The sequence below is a fragment of the Acanthaster planci genome, linkage group LG08 (genome assembly GCF_054643075.1).
Source record: "Acanthaster planci isolate LZ-2023a linkage group LG08, COTS_SCS, whole genome shotgun sequence".
Taxonomy (NCBI): Eukaryota; Metazoa; Echinodermata; class Asteroidea; order Valvatida; family Acanthasteridae; genus Acanthaster; species Acanthaster planci.
Window position 1 is genome coordinate 18,744,034 of NC_141784.1, and position 24,857 is coordinate 18,768,890.

General features: G+C 40.9%; 1 protein-coding gene across 1 annotated transcript; it reads right to left on the reverse strand.

The window, feature by feature from the left end:
- LOC147798455 (gamma-aminobutyric acid type B receptor subunit 2-like) lies at nt 1–23,993 on the reverse strand. The gene is made up of 18 exons (XM_087140424.1): nt 23,613–23,993; nt 18,734–19,169; nt 16,954–17,091; nt 14,686–14,853; nt 13,647–13,754; nt 11,326–11,391; nt 8,506–8,697; nt 8,063–8,305; nt 7,640–7,712; nt 7,107–7,190; nt 6,010–6,160; nt 5,645–5,777; nt 5,077–5,190; nt 3,078–3,200; nt 2,304–2,481; nt 1,302–1,471; nt 935–1,075; nt 1–547 (listed from the first exon to the last, which is right to left on the reverse strand). Exons 2-18 carry the CDS (start codon nt 19,034–19,036, stop codon nt 422–424), a joined length of 2,511 nt encoding a protein of 836 aa, XP_086996550.1. The 5' UTR covers nt 19,037–19,169; nt 23,613–23,993; the 3' UTR covers nt 1–421.
- Between the last annotated feature and the right edge of the window lie 864 nt (nt 23,994–24,857).

A 24,857-nucleotide genomic window follows, 5' to 3' on the forward strand; every position in this document is an offset into this window, starting at 1 on the left:
ATATTCGTAGCACCTGAGGTGCATGTTTAATAAAGTGTTCTCGCAGATTACAAAAGGACTGCAAATCTGGACAGGACTTTACCCAAAGTGGCAATGTTTTGGGCCTACTCACAGTAAGAGGATAGAACTGATCCCCCAAGATTTCGTGTGACGTAAAACCGATTTTTTTTTAAGACGCAAATGTATAACGTATATATAATGTTCCCAATTTAATCCATTAATTAAACTCTGAGTTACTTGCTTTCATAATCAACACGTGCACATTCAGTGCACATGTGTCATGCGTGTAGACCAGTGTTATTGTTCAAATGAACTCTAACCAAGGAGTGCTCAACAAAAATTGCGTCACGCTTCCCAGCGCTAGGGTGCTTGGCACGAGCGAAAACGCTGTAAGGTTCAAAACTGCAGTTTGAAGTTCGAATCAGTATGCAGTTTTTGCACTGCTATTGTTGTGACTGGTCGTTCCTTCAGACGTTCTTTGTTGTTTTTGTAACGATGAGACCACGGTGGCCAGATGGTGTTTCAAGCGCTCCAAGAATGCTTCTTTCTGCAAAACACACACGACAAAGCATAAGACGCAGAAAAATGACAGAAATATATAACTATCGATGGGAAATGGATTGACTCGATTATGGTGTGTTTCAAAGAAGTACTTCCCGGAAAGGGACCGGTTGAAACACGCCATGTAAAAGGCAACAATATACACTGATATGAATTCGTAATCATCCGGCGATTCCTCCAGTAAATTCCGCAAAAGACCTGCGCAAAATTGAGAAGGTTCCCTTCTCTTCTCCTCAAGGAGTTTTTAAGTGTAATCTCGTGTTATCTGCTATGACTGTACAAACCGAATTCGATAATGCTGCACTCGTTACTGCTGTTAAATTTGAGCGACAATATCCTATCCAACACTATGTTTCCCTTATATCATTCTTACTCGATTAAGTTTCTCTTCGAGCCCGACGCACGATGCATCGCCTGTAAAATCGGTCAGTACGGCCGTGGAGTGGTTAGACGCGAACCTTGTCATCATGCTGACTTGGAAGTTGGATTTACCAACTTTATACAGGAGATAAATCTAAACAGGCAAAAAACAAGATCGGCAATAGTGACAAATGTGGTTTTATACAGTAACCGAATGATCATTTACGCAATCGAATACTGCAAACTAGTGTGGACTTTTTTTAAGAATACTAATACAAGCTGTGAAACATGACACTTAATATCAAAATTCCTCTTGCGGAGGACTCAGTATGCCCCTTTTGTGAGCGAGCACAATCTGCCCTGATTTTCTTTTCTTTTACCTTTGGAATAAACACCAGACACAAGACGGTGGTGTTGGCAATGATAATGGCCGAGCCGAGAATGGCGAAGTTAAGGGTCACGTCTTGTCGGACCACGTGGAGATTGAGCAGCGGCAGAACGATAGCAAGAAAGATGGCCACGATGTAGATGGACATCCCGATGTACTTACCTGACAAGAGCATGACCAAAGTAGGTGGTCAGACAAACCTTGAAACGTTTTTCAGATAATCATTTCGACTTACAGTAAGTAGTTGAAGGTCCCAGATGAGTTGTTGATAAAATGGGGTATCTCTCAAAGACATTATTACTGAATACAAGATCATAAAGTTTTTCTGAATCGCCATGGCAAGCCAAAGATATCTAAGAGTGCGATAAATCGTCTTTTACATAAAGTAAAACAGCAGGTTGCTTAAGTAAGAAGATGGAAACTATTGTTAAAGATATCCCGTTGATAATGACGCGCAGATAACATGCAACGTTCTTCGTCTGTACGCACAATCAGTGGTGGTCTGCTGGTAGGTTCCACGAAGAATATCTCAGGTGTCTACTCTAAATAAAACCACAACACTCTCTTCGAAAATATATTGCAAGTTTAAAGCAAGCAGAAAAGATGTATCCGTTGTAAAAAAAAATCCCCTGCCATCACACAAAAGGAACTCCTTCCATGTATTTAAGTCGTTAAAAAAAACTATACAGCACACTTTTGGCTTTAATTCTAATTGTGGTGAACTTCCTCACAAAAGCGATACCGTAATGTAAGGTTAGAGGAAGTTGTGTGGGCTCGTACTCGCACGTAAAACACAGTTTCAGAGGCATTTTGGGGTCAGAATTATTTACTACACAAGGAAGAGGAACAATACTTGAATTAATCATAAAAAGCTCCAAGGGTGTTATCGTAATGGGGAAACAAATAAAGGTTTGTCCACAGTGGATATGTGAAGCAAGCATAGGCCTATGTTGGTCTGACTAGCTCAAATGGCCGCTTATTATTACACACGTACTATCATTCAGCGACGAGACGGTAATCTTCCTCGTTTCCCAAGCCAGAAAGATCCCGAATGCCAGCAGAATTCCCTTCGCTGTGTAAATCGCGCCCGTAAAATAGCTCATGTATTTAGAAGTGCAAAAGGGAACGACGGAGACAACATATATCTCTTCCTTAGGCTGAGAGGTGTCCAGCTGTGAACAAGAAATAACGAGGAGAAAATTCGGATCTCCATGCATACTGTTGCTTGATTGGGTTAACACACGGTGTCACCTAATATAAGCTCAGATTTCAATTGTCACACCTAAAACGTTTGGCTCAAACGTTAATTCCAAGCTAAATTCTGAGTTACAAGTTAAAAACACACAATGGCCCACAGCGCCAATTTTAAATTGTGGAAGCGGAAACCATCGAACCATGACGTTCTCCACTCTTGTATAAGCCAGAAGCACACTGACTCAACTCAGATCTAAATGTGCAAGTAATACTCCCTAAAAACTGTTATGATCTTATCTGCCTTGAGCAGAGGTATTCCCTCGTCGGTTGGAAAAAGTTATGCTGTTGGCGAGTGTTCATTCTTTTGGTAGTGATGCAGCCCCCATGCGTGCATTCCATTGTTAGTCGCTGGTCACCCAGCTCCGTCGAGCCTCCGTTAAAAAATTGCGCCCTCTCTTGGTCTAGCTCGGGGCTCATGTAATTATTGTTCGTCGAGCTAGCTGATCCAACACTACGCTTGTGCAGGACAAGTTTTCGGAACTGACAAGAGTGGATACGAATTTCTGAAACTTACCACTGGATCAGACCTGGTTTTGCCAACTTTCATCTCGCCAAGGAATATCCACGTCGCGAATATCACGATGTCAACAGCCACAGCCAGAAAAACACCCAGGATCAGCTTGTAATTGGGTAAGTCCTACGTTTATGAGGGAAAATGGACAAAGAAGATACGCTAATGCGTGTTAATCGAACATTCTGAGTGTTATCAGGGAACTGCATTAGACTGCTAGGTGAAGTAATTTGATAACAGTGAGGGCGTTTTATCAACATCACTTCAGCACCACAGTTTTGCACTGTAATTTCTGGAAAGGCTAGAGCAGAGTGAATATTGAAGGTACAGTCCATCATTTGTAGTTATCCAATAAGTATCTGGCGAAATTATTGCTGAAAAGCATACTCTGTTTAAAGATTGCAATAAAGCTAAACTGCTATTAAAAATATTCTTTCTGGCAAGCTGAAATTTTGATGCAACTAAGGCTAGAAATGCGTTCTTAATGATTGCCATAAGAAGCGCCAGCCAATTTTTAGACGGAAACATGCACGCGCAGTTACCATAATTGGTCGGCTCAGCAGGTAACATTCGTAGCTCCAATCGTCTGAACTTGAGAACATGTCCAGACACTGAATTCAGGCGTAATTCAAAACATGACTCAAAAACTTTTGATCTGAAATTGAAATCCTGGTTTTCTTTAAGGATCTGCAGTATTCACTGAGCTGACACTTCATTAGGTTTGCTCTTACAGGCACTTCCTCCGGACTTTGAGTTAATTTCTTTCCAAACAGAAACATAATGCATAAATGACAAATAATGGACTCTACCTTCAAAGCACGTTTTACAGATGGGACTCAGAGCTCTGTGCATATGCATGCGTCCAAAAACGCAGAACTCTACCTCTAATGAAATACACGGAGTAAGTTATGAGAGGGTTCGGTCGAAGGCCATAAATTGACTGTGGCTGCATTCCAGCAGATTTCACAAGTTATAACTCGGGTTCATTCTCATTCGCAAAACCTTGCTTGACAACCAACACACACAGCCCACCCAGGTCAGGGTTGTCACAAGGGAGCTATGCTAATGCACCCTACAATTTTGTACTGCGGGTTGCAAATTTGTGCAATTTTAAAACGTCAACAACATGTAAGCCTATGAATATGGCGTCATAAATACTTAATTCAACGGTCCTGGATCACATGGCTATCGATAACACGGGATGCAAAAAACCTCAGTATCCTGTTCGTAAGTGTCCTCTGACGTCATACACGCACACGCACCACAGATTACAAATTCCTAGTGGATAACACCCTAGTTGCACATTTTTTTTTTAATTATTCATATTCATTTTAATGAAGCAGTCATATATAGATTTGTGTTCACTTCCCAAGATGCTGTGACAATCAAAACCTTTACTTAATTCTGACGTTCAGCTGTACCTTCAGTTATTTTACTTTTTTGCTCTCTCTCTCCTCTATCTTGTAATTATAGCTGCATATAGATATTATTGTAACAAATAAGGAACCAGGCCGTGAACGAGTGTTTGCTTACAGTCTGGAATCCGCCATTCGCCATCTCCTACTTCATTCTTTAATAACATTGTTTCTTTATGTTCCAATTGTGATGTATGGAAATAAACCGAACAAAACAAATTTCCAGTTCTTCGGTTCCAAGTAGGCCTAAAATTCTCTGTGAAATGGACGTGGTATTAACTTTTATCTTAAGTGGCGTCACACTTCCGAATAGAATAGGCTTGTCCTGAAAGTCTACTAGACTATACCAGCCATGAGCATGGAACCGATCGGGTGTTAGTTGAACCATACGATTTGACTGTAACGTTCTCGGTCGAACTTGCTTCCTGCTCAATAACCCGTTTCACTTGGCCACGAGACAATTGGCTTTCTTGCCTCAAATTCGTAGTAGGACAAAGCGATAAGAAACCACTGCCTGGCCACAGACTGGCTTCCATCCTATAGCAAAATAAAGTTAGGAACCCTGTCAATTTACTACATGTAATTACCACACGTTTCAATTTGGCGACAGCTCTGCTGAATATTGCATGGATTCGGTAGGTTTTCATGAAAAGTGCTCCAAACGCCAAAGAGATGCCGATGCACATTAGGCTGTACTTTATCTGTTAGGGATAAAAGCAAATTCAGAGAACAGTTCTCAGCTATCTGTTGCTAAGGTTTTTTATTTCATTGTCTACATTCCACTTTCTTTTGCTGAAACTGTCAATATTAAATAGAAGGCTCGATAACATCATTCCCTTCAAACCGACTCATCAGCGTTTGTTAAAGGTCAAAAGAAAACTTAAACCACTTGTTTGACTCAACATAACCACTTCAACAAAAGAGGACAGAACAGTATATCTGCCAGATACCTGACAAGATTAAATCGTACGACTTCGTTGTAATTAGAAAAGTCAAAACACCGTCTGTTATCGCGTACATTATGTTAATAGGGATTTTTAAGTACCACAACATTACCAAGATTTCAAAAATTCTTTGAGGAATTCGATGATAAAGGACATAGGGCGTCAACAACGGTCACAAGTTATTCGAAATATTACTTAACGTGAGACTCACGAGGCAGATTCGTATTATTTCTTTATCTGTGAAGATGGACTGGTCCAATCCAAACAAGAAGACGGACGTGTAGAGCAGGAGGCTGCCAAGGACGATCAGGTTGTTCAGGGGTGGCGTAGAGATCTTTATTGCCCTAAAAGTGAAAATACAATATCCATATCCAGCTCGATGATAAATTTATCGGTATGATAAAAGCTGGCTTAATAAATAGCAGGTTCTCGACAATCCAACATTCTCAACATCAGTTTGAGTCACAATTGCATTCACTGGAAAGTTGAACTTGATGGTATTTGGGAAAATATGCTTTTTGTGCACTTTTGGAATGACAGTAAAATGTCTGTGGTTTTAAAAATAACGAAACTCACCTTTGTCTTTTGAATTTGATGTTTATGAAAAGAAATACTGTATCCAAAGCTATTCCCACCGAGGCAAAAACAAAGAGTGTGAGTTGGACGGGTTGACTGACTTCACCATTTTTGATTATAATTGTTTTTCCATCTACTGGGGGTGATCCGTCTGTTAACCGAAAAATAAAATGTAATAAAGTCACAGTTTCATTTTACATGGCAGTAGATTGTTAACTGTTGCGTTCGCTAAATGTCATCTCCGATGTGTTGCCATTGCTGGACGAGTGTGGCAAGGGGCACAGTTAGTGACTCACGATCAAAGATTTAGGAGGTCCGAATCCAGCCGCTGATCATAGATCTTTTCTCTGTGAGGCTACAATCGTGCCGGACCGCGATGTGTTGTGATGGTAATGAGAGGATAGTGGTGTGATGGTAATCTACTATAGTCAAGCATGCAGTGCAGCGTTTGAACGTGCGCTTGTACGTGGTTGAAAGTGCCCACAGGAATACTGCGACCACTGTGGCAATGGCGGACCACACGTGGTGGTATTATTTACATTTAACGTCATCAAGTCACGTGGGTGAAGAAGGTTTATATGTGATGGCCTTCGGAAGCCCCCCACACACACACACATTTGCCAGTCTCCTCCCACCTAAACACAAATTCAGAAGCGCCGATTATGGGACTGCTACCCCATTGTTGAAAAAACTTCCTTGGCAAGGACAGTGAAGAAATACCAGGAAACGAAATCGGTTCGGGAATGACGTTTCTCATACTATGGTTGCATTAACTAAATGGAGGTGATGAATGGACTGTAAATGAGTGTTCCGTTTAGAGGGAGCTACGCGAGAACCATTGCAAGTCAAAAGATTCAAACATCCTGTCTCAAGACAAATCACAAGATCACAACTTCAACAAAAAGGAAACGCACAAAGGTGAATGCTGGTTTTGGTTACTTGTGACAGGCTCCTGACAAGCATGGTGATGGACTCGACTACAACACACATTTTTTTTTCAGAGCTACAAAAAGGCCTTGACCGTCATTTTAGCTTGAAATTTGAGGAGGATCCGTAGTTTATGACCACACTAATGCCTTGCCAACACCCCACAATACCTGGCCAGTGAAATTTCCTGTTTTCCACTGCACGGAAACTCGAAGAGCCGTCGTCATATTCGATTATTTCCGTTGACCTTCCGTCTGCAATGAACATCACATCACTTCACAATAGTGCGCCTCCAAGGGTTCGCAACGCGTTGACCAATCACAAACGCGCATTGGGTCGACAGATTTCGCGCACTGTGATTTGTCAACGCGTTGCAAACTCTTGCAGGCACACAATTGTGAATCGCCCATATTAGCAAATCGGTACTTTTTTGCCGAACAAAATGTCAGCTGTATGATACTCATAAAAAGAGGGTTTGGGTTCGACGACAGAATCACAGCTTTGAATAATCATTTCGAACAAAACATGAAACAATATGGAGAGCCACGAGATCTCTCGTAAAACCAGTCAGAAACAAGGCATTTTTTATTACTGCCATTACTTCGAAAGTTTAATTAAAAGGCAGCAAATTTAGTATTGACATAATACCGAGCTAAAAATCTACAAAAGCAATGCAAACAAGGCTCACAGGCCCATGACTTACCTCGGAACTGCGATATGAAAAAACGAACGTTTTTCTTGGATCTGAATCCACCATCTTCGATCAAAACAGAACCCTGCAGAGCAATAAGGGGTGTAACAAGAGAGGAAAGTATAGACTAAAGTGAAAATGTACAGCGATTTTAGACCACTGCGGACATCTTGGCAACAATACTCCGTTTCAACCATAAACTCAAAAACAGTTACAAAAATTTCGAAAGAATTACAGAAACCGTTCCAATTAAAAACTAGAGTTTTTAAGATCTTGAGTAATACAGACCAAGGTGAAAGCCTTAGAACCCTTACTTTAAAACGAGCGTAACGATAAACTTGGCAAGTTTGGCAATCTTTATCCTTGATTCAGCAACTATCCAACAGGTCTGAATATATTACAGTTTGAATGTTTGGGTGCCACACTAATTCTTACTGTCGGCCCAACGAAGCTAGTCAGGTAGACACTCTCCAGGAGGACTTGTGACATTTCGCTGTCGGTGTACGAAAACTCGTGCAGCGCCTTCGGAGGGTTCAAATTCGCCAGCCTTTCAATGGAGCGATTCAACGACATTGCTATGTGGACGAGAACGTCGTAAGATTCTATATGTTCCAGTCTGTCTACACCCTCTTTTGCTAGGAGACCACGCAGATAGTCGAGCTGGTACTCTGGTGGTTGCTACAATAGTATAATTAAGAAAGTCGTAACTTCTATGAAACCGGGTGATGAACGTAACAGGCGGGCGAAAATAATATTAACATTTGTACCACTTTAAAATGTTAAATGGGGTAAGCCTCTTTAAACAATGGCAACGTTATAGTTTCAATTTCGGATTTTTCGTTGAATTATTAAACTTCAATCTTCGTTTTTCAGCCTACTATTTCACCATAGTGGATTTCTCCCAGATCATCTACGGATCTCCAGGCAGACACAGAGAAGTGATACTCCAGTGCCATCTGCAGCTGCTCGGCAGTACAATCGACGTTATCCACCGCCGTCCACCACTGCTCTGGATACCAACCAACGAGGGTCCAGGCGTATTTGCCACCGAACATCTGCATGTGGAAAACCTAAAATGCAATCGACAAAAATCAAAATCAACTCATGAAAATAAAGCGTGTCAGAAATGAATGCATTGATGAATTCGGTGAATGAAGGTATTATTCTTCACTTACTGGTACTGAATTTTAATTTTAAAAGTCACAATGTATAAGCGAAATGTGGGTTAATCACGTCTGCTTCACAGTTTTCTGTGCCTTAATGTTGGATGTACTAAAATTGTATTAAACGACCCGGGCTCGTTTAGATCATGTAATGCCTGGAAGAGGGTGGAGTCCGCCCCTAAAGTTTCTTATGATCTCATGCCCGATTTCCGTCCATCTTGGTTTGTAAACACACGGATTATAAAAATATCATTTTTATAACATTTCATAGCCTCACACGTGTAAGTTTGGAAGTGACTTGGTAATAAATGCGCACGCACAAGTTACAAGCTCCCACTGGACGAATACTCAAGTCGCTCATTAACTTCGGGGCCATGGTTCCATGTAAAACTGAGGCTGCACCCGAATCTCTTGTCTAGAGCTAGGTCTAGGTCTTCGCTCCATTGGAAATGTGTGGAGACGCGCAAACAATAGACTTAGCCGTAGTTATGGAAGCCCGTTTCGGACAAGGCCTAAATCTATATGCTGTTGGCGTGGTTTAAACTGAAGCAGCGACACACATTACTAACGGCATTGAGCACAAATGGGAAAGTGAACGTTTTTGGCGGGCCATGGGCAGGTTGAGAGAACTGTATGCTTGATTGCCATATTGTAGTAAAAAGATCCTAACAAAGCACTGCACATGATACATGCCTTGCAGCTTTCTGGCTTTGCAATAACATACTGTTTAAGATAGGCATGAATTTGGATCACACTAGGACCTGAACTGATTGGAACTGAAACTAGGGTTTAAACTTTCATCCCAAATATAGGCAGTGTTGCGTCGATCCAAGTTGATATCTATAGCTGAATAACTTGAAAGGGGAGAGGTTTGAGATTTTAGCAAACAGTAAATTCTTCAGTGGTATAAGAGCTGCACGAGCACTATGACAATTCTCCATGTACAAAAACCTAACCTAGAAAATAAAATACAATCTCGTAAGTGCTCCCAAATAAAATTTTGCGACCTCGAACTCAAAAACGTTGATTGTGTGAACCCATTTACGTTGTTGATTTAGTTCACAGAAATGAATGGGGCTGTTTAAAATGGGGTAAAAGGAATTTTTATTTTTAAACATTTATCTGACGAATTTCACATTTTGGACCAGCATCTCAGTTCACAGCAGCCATATTCCTATTCGAAGGCCATCGGCTGGAAACAGGCGTCTCGAGAAATATTTGCCTCCAAGTCAAATTTTCGTGAGGTAATTCGTGCTCACGAGTGCAACAATGCAACATAAGATGAAAACCTTTTTTTCAGCCTGTGGTAATCTACGTTAATTCACAGGCCATTACCTAAATCTGCCATATGTAAATTGTAATATATTTGCGCTTTACCAGTTTAAAGAACTACGTATACGCGTAGTTAAAAATCCATGTAGGCTTCGTCACAAATTCATCGATTAAAATTTAAACATTGCTCCTATTTAAAAGAAGTGCTTTGCACAGTCCCATCAGTTTTTCACATGCTTCCAGATGGACATTCCAGAAGCAAACGCCATGTATAAAGAGTATGAAGAACCTTGAAGGTCAAGAGAAAGATTTTCAGTGGCATACGAGCTGGCGTTGGCAATGGTTGGTTGGACATGAATTGCATCGTGGTTTACTACATACAAGCCTAGCAGCAGCATTCTGGACCCGTTGAGGTTAAATCAACTGCGAATTTGCTAAACCATAGTAATACTCAAGATGGCTAGTTACACTGCAAAAACTGTGGTGTTAGAAACAACACCTTTTGGTGCTACCAAATGACCACACAAAAATGTGTTACCTTAACACCGCTGGTGTTACTTTACAGCCTACAAGTGCTACAATGCAACTGGAAGGTGGTGGGTGTTAAAAAGTAACACCAACAGCGCTGAAATAACACTAAAAGTTTTAACACCGGTGAAACGTGTTGGCATGGTCCTTTAACGACGGAGGCTTAACACCACGGTTTTTGCAGTGTATATGAAGGTGTGAACCGTACACCTCGACAAGTACTCCCTTATACCTCTGATAATATGGATGTGAATAAAAACCAATGGCAATGTAGCAGCAATCTGCTTATTCATGAGTCAAACCAACAGCTTAGGTTGTTCTTCGGTTGTAGGAAGGTAAAATGATAAAACACCTCATTCCAATGGAAATCAAATGTTTGCAAACTATGTTAACGGTAAAAAATCCAATTAATGCCATATACTTTCCTCGCCGTGCATTACAGATAAACTCTACTTTTGGAAAGGACTTTTTAAACTGGAACAAAAAGACTTTGCCTGTTCCTAAGCCGCCATCAAATTTTACCATACGATAGAGTCTACCTTTAAGGTGCAAATTCCAAACAGGACATTTTTCTACTTGCGGTTCATTTAAGTTGTTGGAAACTTTTTATGTTCCAAAAACCCCATATGAAATTCGCTTGACCTGTCACGTATGACTAGCAATACCATGGCATCGAAAGTATCATATATATGTCAATGTTTGTTTTAATGTTAGAAAAAACACATAAAAAATTACCGTGCAGAAGAGCTTTATCGCAGTGTCAAAGTACGACAAAGCGAAAATGATTCTTGCGTCGTGCCTCTGAAAAAAAACACAGAAAAAGATGACTACAATTGATGTAGTGTTTCGCACCAATTACTTCGGTAGCAGAAAAGTATTGCATGGACCCTTTAATGGTTCTATAAATTTTTAGAACCATTAAACGTTCCATGCTCTTTTTCATTGTCTGAAAAACATTGACACCATTTTGGGGTAAGATTATGGAAAAGATCTTTTTTTAAAACACAGCTGAGTGGCTGCTGTTGTGCTTTCATTCAAAAAAAGCAACTGATCAGCACTGATCACTGATTTTTCCAATGGATGCAAATCGTGATCTCCAAATTTTGTTTCCAGAGTGCATTCCTAAGAAAAGGTTTTTCGATAGCTAATGACAGTAATGTACGCACAATTCAGCAAAGAAAAGTAATGCAGAACAGCTACATATCGAAATTCCAACTGTGTTTTGTGTACATATCGAAGTAATATTATGGGGGCAAGCTCGGGTCAGCGACAATTCCTAACTACTGATCGATTTTGGCTGGTGTCCGATATATATGTCATGCATTATGTTACCACTCAATATCGACCACTGGCTGACAATGTCCGTTGATTGAAACTTGCCCGTAGTTTGTACCTATAGGACGACATCACTATTTTGCTCATGAATATGGTAATTTGAATTTCATTAAAGATCTAAAGGGCACCCCGATACTTGTTAAAATAGAAAAGCAAAAACCTTAAAATAAGGTAAAGTAAACACAAAGGTGTATTTTCAATTGTTTTCCTACTATTTTTGCAAGACATAATATAATATGTTTTAAAACTTAATGCGCGAATTGGCAGGATGGAAAAGGGAGCTAAAGCTCCCAAAGGGACCTTATCAAAGAACCCCCTCCTATTTCGTTTTAATTTCGGGTGTCCGTCTTTCTTTTTCTTTTTAAAAATTTAATTTAGCTTTTGGGGCAAGAATGAGATTTGAAGTTCATCCGTCATTTAGATTTTATTATTGAAACCTTGATTAATTTAATGTGCACCTGCTTCTATCAAATCCCCGTCATTCCTATCCATTTCTAAGAGTTCAAAATATATTTATATTTTCAGGGTTCCCACCGGTTTTTAATAATGCACAACCCAAGACGATTGACCAGGTTCCGACGTAAAACTTCATATAAATGGCAAAGCACTAAAAGAGTAACGAATTTATACAACATGTTTGTGGTTCACTGTAATTTTATCATAACGAAGCCACTTCAAGAGCCAAGTTGTACTTTTCTGTAACAAACTGTCTCACTCTCACAAGAAAAATGTTTTGCATCCACAGCTGAAAGCCAAGACATGTCTGCACCCAAGGCGGCGGGTATGGCTTAGAAGAGGCTCATTGACAACAACGCGTAGGCTCACTAACAACATTGACAAGAACTCAGCAAGTTAGATTATCAATACTCTGGTAAAATGTACCGTGTTAGTTTGCCGGCCGACGTTTAAAAAAAAGGACCTTCTTAACCATTACCAGTTTTGAGAACTAAACAGTACTGTGAACTAACCGGGGAAGTAACACACATCTTTCGTGTACTTTATTCAGATATCCCGACATGGCTTCACATTCGGCGTACAGTTAAATACCTGTTAGTCTTTCGTACAAGAGTGCTGGAGGGTATGAGACACTTCGTGCATTCATTCCACGTGACATTAATGGTCTATGCGCGCTGTCGATCTCCAAGGTCACTTACGTATGTGTCTTTTTTCCCTTTCATTACCAATTTTGGGAAAAGCATTTTCTTTAAACGGCTATGAGGGCAGAGAATCTTTGGACAACACAGGAAAGAGTTGTCAAACGTTTTGTCTCAAATTCAAAAAGAATCAAGCCATTGAGAGACAAACCGAATACCATTTGACCGAAGAAAGACCCTTTACACCGTACGCAGGAATTACCAAATGTGCACTGAAAAAATAATTCCTTCCTTGTTAATGGGTATAGTCTTAATGGCGCAGCTACTATAATTAACGAGTTAGATTTTCTGACGACTTTAGTGGATGATACTTTTTAAAGGAAGATGTGGCTACCATGTGCTATCCGCTCACGTATAATGTCAAAAATACTGAGTGGGGGGGGGGTTAAGATACATTAGTAGGCATTATTATGGAATGCGTTGTGACGGGTATACACAATAATTAACCTAGTTCGAAGTACCCGTGTCTGGTAAAATGTATCCGAATTAGGGTGACTCTCAAATATCAGGCAACTGGGAGCACGACAGTCATAACGATTCTTCAAAATGGTCTGATCACAAAATTACCTTAAGGCTTCGTAACTGTTGGTCGGGTTTACTGGAGTCACTTATGGCTTCAGTCGCCCTCACGGTGATGCCTGCTGCTTCTAGTTTGGCCCGGAGATCTTCTGCGTTCTAAATTGAGTAAGTTTAGCAATCCTTTGAAAATAGACATTCTTAAGTTGTAATTTCACTCATTGCGTTTCCTTTGAAATTGGTCTGTTTTGGGAGAAGCTGACATTATTCCAGTCTTGTTTTTAAAAATCAGATCACAAGTACATTAGAATATTTAATTTCTGACTGCCACAAATGGCCAAATCTACAGGTTGAAGTGGCCTCATTTAAATGATTATCTTACGTACACACGACAAAGGCAAAGCCCAAATCAAATGGAATCAGACATGAAATTTATTTCCCATTTCTGCAAAGAACCACGACTTTGAGATTCACCTCATAAGATATTAAAACCTTCCCAACGGAAGGCAAAGGTCTGTAGGCCCTAATTATTAGGCAAACCGCAATATTTTGCAGACAAGCATGCAGTAGAATTTTTTTCAGCTAAAACACGAACAGAAATGTTCCTGGTTTTGTTAGAAACCAGAACACGTATCATCGTTGAAGCGCTTTTCGGCAAGGATGACGTGAAATGTAGAATGTGCTTTGAACGAAAGAGGGGGGTTGTTGTTGAATGATTGAATATTGGTTGCCCTCGTGTCTAGCACCAAACGTCTCTGAATTTTCCAGCCGGACAGTACTCTTCCGTCATTTCTTTGAGAAAAACTAGCTCCGAGGTCTTTTGACTAGCATCGGTAATCTATCTAATCAAGGTTCTCGTTGGGTATAACGTGAAGGACCAACTGAAATGGTTGAGCAATTCCTCGTTTGCGTCACATTCTGCTTATGAAGCGCCATTGTCAGTGATCGATGTAATGTTTTCCATGCAGTACGGGATTTCGCCTTTTGTACACAGGTAGGCGTGTGTGTGAATATCGCGCATGGCGTGCCTCTTTCAGCAACCGCTTTTCCGTCGTTACCGCTCGCGTGTATGAATGGACCTTCAAGTTACCGTGCGGAAATACTCATTGTCCTCGAATATGATGGCGACCCTTCTCCAACTCATGTATCGCACGAATGCCACCCTCGCTGGGTTGACGCTGTCTTCGCTCCAGTACATCTGCACGGTGAGCGGGTACCTCTCACGGTCACGGAGTGCTTGCGAGTTGGCTAGACAAACCTTCAAGGGGGGAAACAGTACACAAATTTCGTCCAGATCAATTGAGTGGACTACATTCATGGACTACACTGTCCAGCATTCCATGCCCCTTCTCAAGGACACACAATTTAACTGACCTTACTTTATTCCGATACACTCTGCTTTGCCTTATATTTCAACCGTCGCCACAGCACCTACTCCTGCTTAATGCCTTCTTTGTGCGGATTTCATCAGGCCGCAACAGTGCCTGTGGCGCGATTGATTCTTTGGTTTCAAAGCCAGGCATGCTCAACGAAAACACTCGTAACGCATCACTTGTCTCTTTTCAGCATCAAAGAGTGCATCAAGTGGTTTGGATTAGATAGCTAGTGCGTTGCAGAGAATACGCTCCTCATTGCGCAATGATTTGGTAATCATAAAAAAGTAGAAAGCAAAATCCTCAAAATATTCCCAGAGACAATAAAGTTGTGTAATCTTGTCTTGACGCTACTTGATTATACAAAATGAATGAATATTTTCAATGCTACACTAACTATTTTTTTTCATTTGAAGAATTAATCAATTTACAAAAGCACAGGAAATTTGCGTAAATCATCATTTCTGCACTATTTCAACACAAATACTGCAAATTTCCATCTTGGGCAAATAAATTTACTCGATTTATTCCTGGGCAATCAATGTAATTTCACACATGATCAACCAGCCTGTGCTCCTCCTGGCATTAGAAAACATAATTATTTGAAGAGTGAAGTCTAGGCTATGTCACGACATTACCCTTTCCACCAATCTTCCTTACTCGAGCAAATTCCTCATTTAGACTACATTTGGATTCTTCACGTTAAAGAGTTCTCTTCATATATGTTTACATGTAAACGGAACGATCTAAAGGACAACACTGGAAAATGCGCGTTGTGAAGCACATAAATGCCTCGGAGTCTACTAACGATTTGAAAACTCTTCAATACTTGGCAGACGATATCTTTTTCTTACATTAATTCACAAACCATTGTTACTCCCTAACGCACTTTTCGTTTCCCATAATGAATGTACTTATTCGTTCTACCTCATCCGTCACAAGAAAGATTCGCTGGACCGAACGATACACATTGTATATACAACCCTGGCACTTAATATCAGACTGGGCGTTTTCAGCGCACTGGACGGGTAAATAAGAGAGAAACGTGTACTCCAACATTTTGTAGTTTATTAATTCGGCGATATCGCTCGCCACACGGAATAATTATGACATCCACTGTCCACCTCGCGTGTTCGCTCATGTTAATATACAGCAAGGTCTAATGCTATGGTGCACAATCATTTACAAGGCCGGTCATCTTCGAGTGAGTAATACACTTCGGGGAGCCGAGGCAATATCTCCAATCTAGACCCATATTAAAAGTGGCAGCTTATTTTACCGGCTAAGGTAAATGCTTCATGCTCCGCAAACATTATTACTGTGCTTTTGTGGAGTGCACCATACATTGTCACCAAGGTGAACGGCAGGAAATTGTCCGTATCGGAACGCTGTGTAAACCCGATTCATCTATTCCCGTCCCCTCATCAGCTTTACATGGGAAGTCTAAACCAACACTTTTGTAAATTATACACTTGCAAGAACTGCCAACAGATGCCTGTTTCATCTACCCTTGGAACATTCACACCCAGGGGAATTTATATTGTAATGCCATTGAGGTAAATAAACGGTTTCTCTCGAAACATTTGGTGCCTAATTTGATGATGCAACATATTGCTTTCCTGTAGACGAATCATGCGAACTTTAACCGGAAATTCAAAATGGACTTTTTTAATGGCGGAAAGCATTGTGTTGGACTGTTCAGGAGTAGTGGCTCCGTGCAAGAGTTATGCTTAACGCCCTCAGCTAAAAGCTGTACCAGCGATTGCATTACCATGGTCATCGGGCTTGCCATTGGGTAATGCTTCGCTACACTGGAATGGTGTACTACACTGATGCAACTGCCTCATGGTTGAGCTCTCTATTTTATTCAGAACACAAAGTTTCGTTATAACAAACAAGGAACTTCGGCTAATCATGGAATGCAAGCTCTGATGGACTGGAAGAGTGAGGAGATTTCTCAATTATTTTGTAGCAAATTGTGTTACCTGGACTACGTTAAACCGAGGAGCTACCTCGTTAACGACCAAGGCCTGACGGGAGAATATCGGTCCGGCTGCCATTAGTATGGTTGGACCTTCATACAAGAGATCGTTGAGAAACCCCAAGGCTTCATTTGGCAGACCCTGCAAATAGAAAAAGAATGTGTAATTTTATCTCGGTAAAGAGGATGAGTTTGCAGTTTGGGTCCTTGGCTAGTCCTCCAGGAATTCTTGTCAATATTCTTTTTCAGCTGGGACTGAATGTATTTTATCTATAAACCTTTTGGGGATCGCGGGGCCAAAATCAAATGCATACCCTGGACTTTCTACGGTATGTCAACGAGAAAGGAAATAATTGCTGCAACGTGCTCACAATATCTCTCACTGAGTTGTCCCGTACTGTGTTGAGAGTTTCGTACATGGAGTTTTGTGGAATTACGAAGTTTTGGAAAGTTTTCTGACGGTAAAAGGTTGGAAAAGGTTTTCTTCTACTAGGAAGAAAACGACCTGAAATAAATTGTCAGCTTGTGTGTGTGTCCCTGAAAATAGTCTTACAGGTGGTTTTAGCACCCCTGTGTTTATGGTTTAATGCTTCTAAACTCTTCTGTACTACTGCCTCAACTTTCGTAAGTTCGATCGCCTTACCTATATTCTGTCTCAGGATTGAATAGAATAGTCAATAATCAGGAGTGCTTTGATGTCCAAGAATTTGGGGGCCTCAGATGGAAGGTTTCGGTCAATTCTGACCCCGTGGGGGCTGGATCAACTCTGCTGCATGGATTTTTTTAAAGGATGCATTAGTGCGAAAGCACCATTGTTCCTAGGCGGGATATCTTCCAAGTACAGGGAGAACTCGCATTTCGCCTAGTCGATTCAGTTGAGGAAAAGATTAATCAGCACTTAACATTGATTAAGCTATGTGGAAAACAGTGGAATATAGGCCAATGCATCGCAATTCATATCAGTCGTTTCTCCAGGATTCAGAAAAAAAGCTTTTCCTTTCCTTTTTTCTGATGTATGAGGTTCAGCTAAAAGAGCGAATACTCAAGAGAAGATAATATGGTCCCCCAAGGGACATTTTGCTTTCGCGGAGGGACACACGTGCACTCTGTTGGTTTGGCAGCAGGGTTGTGTGTACTTGCTTACATTTAGTTAAAAGAAATTTACAACTGTACAAAAACTGATCAAATTCTTTCGCAATGATAGTAGCCAGTGAGGGTGGGGTGCGAGGTGGCTCCCGCTATCACCGCAGTTTTAGATCTTGAAATTAAATTAAAGGTTCAAAAAGCATTTACAAAGTTGCTAAATGTTATCTCAATTGCCTTACAGAATACGCGATAAGACATCGTAAGATTTAAAAAGTTCGCTATTGTAGGGCACATAAAATACCGGGCATCACTTTTGAAAGCTATATAGAGTAGCCCCGAATCGTTTTTATCAGGCAAGTTGGTGGAGTGATTATCACATAAATCTGATACAATCTGACCGCTGTTTGAGAAAAAAAATATTCCCGTTAAGATATTTTCAACGTTGAACGAAGTGCCAACTTGGTGAACAAAGATTTTGAGCAACAGCAGTTGAATTTTCATGCACGGGATGTTAACTGTTTATTGGCTTGTATATTCTAAAAGGTTGTCTCAATAACTCCCTCATTTTTCCGCCAACATAGCTTATTTATGTCACTGTCAAAGTGATTGTTTTTAGACAGACATTTCACACCTAAGGTAAAAACACAATTGGCGTGTCACCAGTTGTGGCCTAATTTGTGTGTAATTGCTTTACTTACATTGGTCAGTCTGTAGCGCATTTTCAGCTTGTATCCGTCCAGTATTCCCGTCAGATTGTTGATATGATCGATGGCTGTTTGCACCGTGGAGGGGAGAGCACCAAAGATCGAGTTGTTTGGTAAAGCGAAAAAACCCCCTATGTAGATGGGGATCCGCTGCTGAAACTCCCCCGAAAGCGATTTCACGTTGTCCCCAGTGGCCTCGGTGTCCGAATTAGGCGTCGCTCCCTTTACATGGACGGCGAAAAGTGCCAGGCCGTTTGCCAGGCTGAACATGAGGACGAGCAACCCCTTGGTGATCATGGCAAAAGTTTTTCACCTCTGTGCGTGCTTTGAAAAATGCTCCGATTATCAGCTTAAGGGCGAAATCCTGTTCACGTCCCCAAGTGAGAGAAAAACTCAGTGAACAGCGACCGAGCCCAGTCCGTCAACTCGCCTACGAATAAAGTGCACGTATTCATAAGTGTGAAGTACCTTCCACCGCCAAATATAACTATCCGCTATCATCGGGTCAACTATTTATGAAATGTTGGCTTTTCCAACCATGAATGACAGTTATTTTGCCAGGCGAGGACAGAAATTCGTTGTTCGCGCCGTCCTCTGGAACTCGCGTTGGCAATAGATGGATTGTCGTCGTCGGAGAGAGAATAGAAGTCGCGTGACCTATAGTGGTATCAAACATCAACTAACATCTCTTTCTCCCATAGCAAAGTGTGTTTTAAATGTTGTTTACCAAAATAAAAGTCGGTTTCCGGTGTAATACTCAGCACTTCTGCTTAGTTTGATACCCACTATAGGTTATGTGACTGCGCGGGCGCAATCGGTCTTATAACTTCGATTAACAAAAGGGGCTTGTCCACACACCAATGCGATGACCGTTATTACTGCATGGTCGTTGCAGTGGCCCCAATCAATGGCAGTGAGCGTTGTGATTGTTATTATACGGAGCCTTTTTTCCGCGTCAAGAGCCAAGTGCAAGCCCGTCACAGCGCTTTCCGCCATTAAAGGGGGCCAGTGGGAATGTTCCATATCTGCTCTGTGAAAGATCTCTCGTGGAAATGCTCTGTAGCACCTGTTTACAAGGTAGTTTGTGTTTACATTGCTAAGAGTTTGGTGCGCAGCTTTAACTTTGTTGAAGTCTTATTGTTGACTGTGCGTCTCCTTGGCACAGCATAATCGAGAGGGGAGTCAAGTTAAACTTTTCTTTAAAAAAAAAATTGGCATATGCACTGTTTCCATTCCGATCGTTCGTCGGAAATCATGAGCTGATGATAGTATGGACAAGATTCATAAACCTTCTGCCGCACTCGATGCATTTCTTCAACATCACCATATAGAAGTAGTACATTTAGAATGAAGAAATGAAGCGGCTACGGCATTGGTTTCTCGATTAATGCGTGCAACATTGATATCCCTATTGTGATAAACATTAAACAAATGAAGCGATATGAAAATCATAAAGAACGCAATAACTTGACAGAAATATGGACGTTAACTGGTAATAAATAGAACGTAGACTATTAACATAAAGAGCACATAGTCACTCATCCACAGAATAATAAAATAGACAATTTATTTACGTTTTAACGCAAATGCTCGACCTTCTTGTAGGCCTATATATCAAAGGGTTCATATGAATATTATGGGGAAATATTATGGCTGAACATTAGGGGAAAGCTGCAAACTTGTTTCTATTTTCCGCCCGTACCTGTTCTCCACTTTTCACACCTGTGTAATTTCAATGGAAACCCTCCATAAACTCGCACCTGTGGACAAGAGGCACACTAATAATGTGTGTTCGCTAAGGGCCCAATCAAATTAAAAGCACTTGATTGTATATCGCCAGCTCTCAGATTGTCATGTGAATAAGACTTCACGTCCATTTTCAGTTCTGGTATTATAGGAAGAGAGGTTTTACCGTTTGTGAATAGGTCATATTTCAATTTGCTTGGAGACGGGGTATGCTTTAAATATCAATGGAGGTATTAACAAATATTTGGAACTCATAAATTTCACTATGTCTTTCTGAATATTTTCAAATTCGTGCATTTTAAAGATTTTGAAATGAATAAATACTGCTGCAACGTGCTCACTATCTCAACAAACATTTATCTGTAATCCATGCTAGTTTCAACAAATATACAATCTTCAAGGAAGCAAGAGAGGACATCTTTTTAATGCCACCTGCATCATTCCTGAGAAAATCGTGCTAAGATGCACGAACTATCTCACAAACGATACTAACGACTAACTAGCGCTGTCCCCTATTTGCTGCCCCGGAACACAGGATTACTGATGCACACGGGTTAGGATCAATGGCTCAACTAGATAGCACAAACAATCTGCAAAATACTTCTTACGCTGATAGGCAGAAAAGGGCAGCCTTTAGGCCATACACTGTACACTCACACTGAATTGAAAATGGAAGCCATAACTGAAAACTTTAATGGGTTTATAACTTATTTACACTGCACTATGGCAACATTTTACGGGGAGCTATCTCGCGATTGCTTTGTTAACGTGAACATCACTTTCACTTCAGACCTATCAGTTTTATATGATGGAATAGTTGGGAAGATCAATTAAACGTCGATCAGAATTATTCACGCAACCATATCCTGTGCGGTTTACGTTTCGTTGTAGGGTGAAGAAATGTCGAGGGTCAAAATGTTTACTCCAGAAAATCGAGGGGTCGTGGGGTAAGTTGTAACTTAATGTTCCCATCAAATACGTTCACACAAATGTATAGGAGCTATTAGCTTTGAGCTTTTTTGCTTTTGGTGGGCCAAAATATCTAGTATAAATGCTTTATTAAACGACGACAGTTTTGACGGTCATACGTTGTGTTTACTCAATAATTCAGGACTTGTCTAAGCCGGGACTACTACGCGTACAGCTTCTTCGGACTCAGGGCTCTGCAACCCTGAAAAATGAAACGGACTCAACGGAACATTGCGCTCCAGCCACCGTGTGAGAAAAAATTCATACTGCCTCGCTTAAGAAAAACATAATCTTTAGATTGGTTCATTTGTAAAATGGGTCAAGACTTTGATCACATGCCATGCAGGAGCACCTTTCCGGTGCGATCTGTATCCAAACAGCCTTCCAGTAAGTCAATAGAATCTGACCTGAACTCAAAGGAGCTGTTTAATGTATCTTTTCTCAGTCAGAGCAGACTCCGCCCCTTCAGATCTCATTTGGGGGACAGTGAAGGGAGTCTACCCGCCCTCTGTTTTAACTCGAAAGCTGGATATCAACCCTACAAGAACTAGGGGCGTAATCTGCCCCCGACAATTCGTCACATATCGCTGCAGTGCATTTTTTCACGCGCCCCGCCTTACTATACCAGTTCTTCATCCCTTCAGCTATTGGAGGACTGGAGACTGTCAGGGTTAAGGAAGATTTTCAAGTGAAATTTTTAGGTTATGTTGACACCAATTTCTAACAATGATATTCAGTTCTCGCACAAGATCTATTTTACCGACAGCCAAAAATGCATACCTTTTCATGCATGAGAAATAAATTGCTTCCCAAGGCCCATAGGGCATGAAATTGGTCTTTTCCCCTCTCTGACTCAGTTACCTCCCACGATATAAGAAAACCAAGAACGTTTCCAAGGATTCCTCAGCCCCAAATGCTCTGATGTTGCTCCAAGTCCAGTAGGGGGGCCAAAAAAGTTGGAATTGAAAGCGGCACCGCCAAAATGATTATTTAAATATTCATGCAGAGCGCAAAATGCCTGTATCATGTACAATAGAGCCTGAAAGTAAAAGGTCACACAACGAGCTTCCGGAACCCTTGCGCGGTCTGCCTATGGGGATTTTACATTGGGCCGTCCTATCATGTTCGATAATTTTGAGAAAAATAATTCCTTACTGAAACCACCCTATGAAACACTCAGGTTGGATTTTTACCTTTGTCTTCCTCAAGTTATATTTTGGAATAGTCACCTGGAAATGGGTAAAAAACGAATTTTAGTAACGACCTTTCACGTCCGGCGTATCCTACCTAGGTCTCCTTGTTCATGCAGAAAACGAGATCGTACAACCTTGCTGAGATATTACCTATACCTGCCGTCGATGGGTTCCAGATTCCGTTGAGTTGTCAGCAAAAGTTAGATAAAATATAAGAATCTTTCGTAAAAGTAGAATATTGCTTTTTGTTTACTACCCTATAAATTATCAAAGTGTGTAAAATATTTTGATCTGTTTTTATTTCGACTTTTACCCACAGACTACCATAAAATTTCAAACCGTAAAGGTTCATCTGCGAACAAGACTGCCGCACTGCACGGTTCTTCATGTATTTTAGATTTTTGGAAGTGCTGGGTCCATTTTGGCAGTATATTTCTCTTTTAGGTCAAGTAATTTTACAGTTTCTATAAAATGATATACCAGCAAATATTTTTCAAAGCCCTCTTTTCAAGTTCGGTGTTTTAAGAAGAATCTGAAGGAGAAAATATCAAAAATTCTACAATCTTTGCACGTTATTTTTCCTATCCAAAGGTTCCGGAAGCGCGCCCTTCAGGGGTCAATTTTTAAGCTCTATGGTCGCTCATCCATTTTCAGAATGTACAAAATCACATTTTAGGCTGGCACTGCTCTTAATATCTTTAATCACTGAATCTACCGACTGTACTTGAGGAAAATTATTTTGCTTTAAAATCTTACAGTCACACCAACACTTAATATTTCTCTCTACCAACATTTCTGTTCATTACTAACAGGTTCTTGAAGTCAAATCTGAAGCTTAATTATTCTCTCAATTATAAGTCAAAACATTTGTCCATTCTGACGGCACGAAAACAGGGAAAAGAGAAAGAAAACAACGACGGGGAGTGTAAAACGGAAACACGAAGCTTGAATGATCGTGTTCTTACCTGTATGCTTGAGAAAGACTGTACGGAGAAAATCATGACACCCCGTGTAGGCATACGCCAGTATCCATGGTGATTATCTAGCCATAAAATTCAGTCAATTTAATAACAAGGTTGCGTGAAGAATAGAATTTTTTTCGGCAGTCCCTCTTTGTCACGCTGCCATCCCAGTACTGGTCAAAGGCGACTCGTGTTCGATTATTTGAATGTGTTGTGAAAGCGTTTGCCGGCAGATCGCACTTGATTCGCTTTTCACTGGCCGTTTTCTCCCGTCATTTCGCCACCCCTGTACAAGACTGATTGCACTGGGGGTGCGTGCAGTTATAAATGCCAAACGCAATGATGCGCTCAGCCGCAATGCCAATTAGGGTGAGATGAAGCTTTTGAGTTGCCATGGTAATAGATGTACTGGGTAGAAGACCGCGAAAAGCATTCAACATTTTTGAGCGTCGGCTGTTGGTAAGTTCCAGTGGGGAACAGAGGGGGTGGATCTGCTCGTTTGTTGAAAGAAACAGCACAGGCTCTTTTGAATGCCGCCATGCATACTAATTCCTGTTTTAATGATTTGGTCATTTTCATTACCGAAAATGGGTCACTTGGGAGACATTCCCATAAGAACGTGCACAAACTTTACTGTCCTACGTTGAAATGTCTCCCTAATGACCAATGTCTCCCAAAGGTTGAAAAATTTACCACAAAATGTCTCCCTAATGACCCATTTGTAAGAATTCAACTTAGTTCCATTTGAAACTGTGTTCCTGAATGGTTCCAGTGAGAGTTATTAAATTAACTGCAGTTGTGTTAAATTGCTAGGTCTGGTAAGTGTTATTTAGGTATAAGGTAATGTGAAAAAACTGCGTAAGGTCAAGAGATGGCGCATCTAGAGACAGCTGAGGACAACATAATACAAAGAGTTTGTATTCTTGTCTTTTAGCTTTGGCCTCTCAGCAACTCCCTGTGCGGTCAAGAAGTGTCAGATATTGCGTATGAGAAAGGGATGCTTCCCTCGCTCCTTTGTTAGACTATGGGGGGGGAGCGGTTGCATGGTACCAAAATGCTTTAGGCATGCTCTATAGAGAGTAAAAAATCCCTATTAATTTGCGGTGGCCTCCGCAAATAGTGGTCTAAAGCAATCTGACAAATCTGGTATAGAGCCACTGTTTCAGGACAGTCTCTTCCAACCAAACCAGCACGCTAATTTTCATCGGGAACTGTCCAGTGAAACGTCACTGGATTTGTCAAGGGATG

Bases quoted from the DNA above. Each gene is read 5' to 3' on its own strand.
- LOC147798455 (XM_087140424.1), bottom strand. From the start codon at position 19,036: ATGATCACCAAGGGGTTGCTCGTCCTCATGTTCAGCCTGGCAAACGGC. The intron at 8,306-8,505 runs GTAGGCTGAAAA...ATACTATTGTAG, and splicing joins AAATCCACTATGGTGAAATA to CAACCACCAGAGTACCAGCT. The intron at 1,076-1,301 runs GTAAAAGAAAAG...TTGCCTGTTTAG, and splicing joins GTCTGGTGTTTATTCCAAAG to ATTTATCTCCTGTATAAAGT.